Source organism: Hydra vulgaris, chromosome 09, assembly GCF_038396675.1.
Source record: "Hydra vulgaris chromosome 09, alternate assembly HydraT2T_AEP".
In the NCBI taxonomy this organism is placed as follows: Eukaryota; Metazoa; Cnidaria; class Hydrozoa; order Anthoathecata; family Hydridae; genus Hydra; species Hydra vulgaris.
Genome location: NC_088928.1, coordinates 60,945,174 through 60,946,971, shown reverse-complemented (window position 1 = coordinate 60,946,971; position 1,798 = coordinate 60,945,174). Strand labels below are relative to the sequence as shown.

Genomic DNA, 1,798 nt, shown 5'->3' with positions numbered 1-1,798 from the left:
CTAGAGTTTCCCGCAAGATTTTTGCGGTGTGCGGTCTGGCGGTGGAATACAACACCTTTTCTGTTTGCCAAAGCTACTTGTTTTTGGTGAAGAGCAACCAAAACTCTATCCAATTGGGCTGAGTATATCTCAGCAGTAATATTTTGTCCACTTGGTAGCTACTCATAGTGAATGATACCTGCTGTAGTCCACCATACACACAGTAACCTATTGTTGGGGAATGCTTGGTTTAGGAGTCATCGGTACTGGATCGGTACTGGCTAGCCAATTATATGTTTGTTTTTTGTTGAAGTACATAATCCATTTTTCGTCGCACGTCAACATCCGGTCAAAAAATGGCACTAAATTGTGGCGGGAAAGCAATGAAGAACAAATGGTTAAGCGCTGTAGCTTGTTTGTTTCACTCAACTCATAAGATACCCATTTGCTCAACTTCCAACGTTATCCAAGTTGGTGCAAATGTAAACGAATAGTTTCATCACTCACATTAAATTTTGAGGCAAGGTCCTGACATGTTTGACTGGAGTCCTGCTCGATTGCCAGCTTGATATCCTCGTTGTTTACGATGGATGGTCTTCCAGATCTTGGTTCATCTTCAAGGTTTTCATTTCCAGAAGAAAATTTTTTAAACCACTTTTGACCCGTCCATTCTGCTATGGTACCTTCACCAAAAGCAGCGCATATCTTACGACAAGCTTCTGCAGCTTTGGTTCCAAGTTTGAACTTATAAAGTAAACAGGCGCGAATTATTGCATCTGACACAGCCATACTCCACTTAAGACTTTTAAATTTAAACGCACTAATAAAACTTATAAAACACACTGATTGATTCTCCTTAAAACAAGCTTTAATTTATATGCAAAATCATCCCCCCACCACAACTAGTTTTCTTAATACATTTCGTAGAAATAGGCAATTAAGATAAACCGCACTGACTTTTTTGGTTGCCTGATATATTGATTATGCCAATATATTGTTTATCAGGTACATTCTATTGTTTATCAGGTTGTTTCCTCTAAGAATGTACCTGATAAACAATATATTGGCATAACAGAGGATGAATGGAAAAAACGTTTTGCCAATCATAAGCAATCTTTCAAGAATAAAAAGCATTCAAAAGACACCATGTTGTCAAAATATATATGGGAATTAAAAGAAAAAAATATTGATGATTTTATACTGAATTGGTCTATCCTTAAAACAGCGCCTGCATATAACAATATTTCCAAAAAATGCATATTATGCCTACAAAAAAAATTTGAAATAATTACACATGCAAATCAAGAATGCTTATTAAACAAAAGATCGGAATTAATTTCTAAATGTAGGCACGAAAATAAGTTTCTACTAAAAAACTATAAAAATAAATGAGTTAAATAATATTTACATTAACTACCCTTGTTAAAAAAACATTTTAAAAAATAGCATAAGTAATCATTTCTAAAGAATTCTTTTTATAATAGTGTCAGCAAATTCCACAAATGTGTGAAAATTTACAGTAGTTGAGATATTTGCAACTTCCTGTAATTTAATTTTTGGTATAAGTTGAACTTTTATTCATTTGATCATTCATTTCTGATGAATCTTTGTTGATGAAACACAGTGTTAAATGGAAAAAATTTTTGTTAAGTGATTTTCTACTAATATATATATATATATATATATATATATATATATATATATATATATATATATATATATATATATATATATATATATATATATGTATATATATATATATATATATATATATATATATATTTATATTATATATATATATATATATATATATATATAT

The 1,798-nt window shown here is 30.8% G+C and overlaps 1 protein-coding gene across 1 annotated transcript; it reads right to left on the bottom strand.

Moving 5' to 3' along the window:
* Positions 1 to 441: 441 nt before the first annotated feature.
* LOC136085628 (histone-lysine N-methyltransferase SETMAR-like) lies at positions 442 to 768 on the bottom strand. Its single transcript, XM_065806951.1, has one exon. It carries the CDS (start codon positions 766 to 768, stop codon positions 442 to 444), a length of 327 nt encoding a protein of 108 aa, XP_065663023.1.
* Between the last annotated feature and the right edge of the window lie 1,030 nt (positions 769 to 1,798).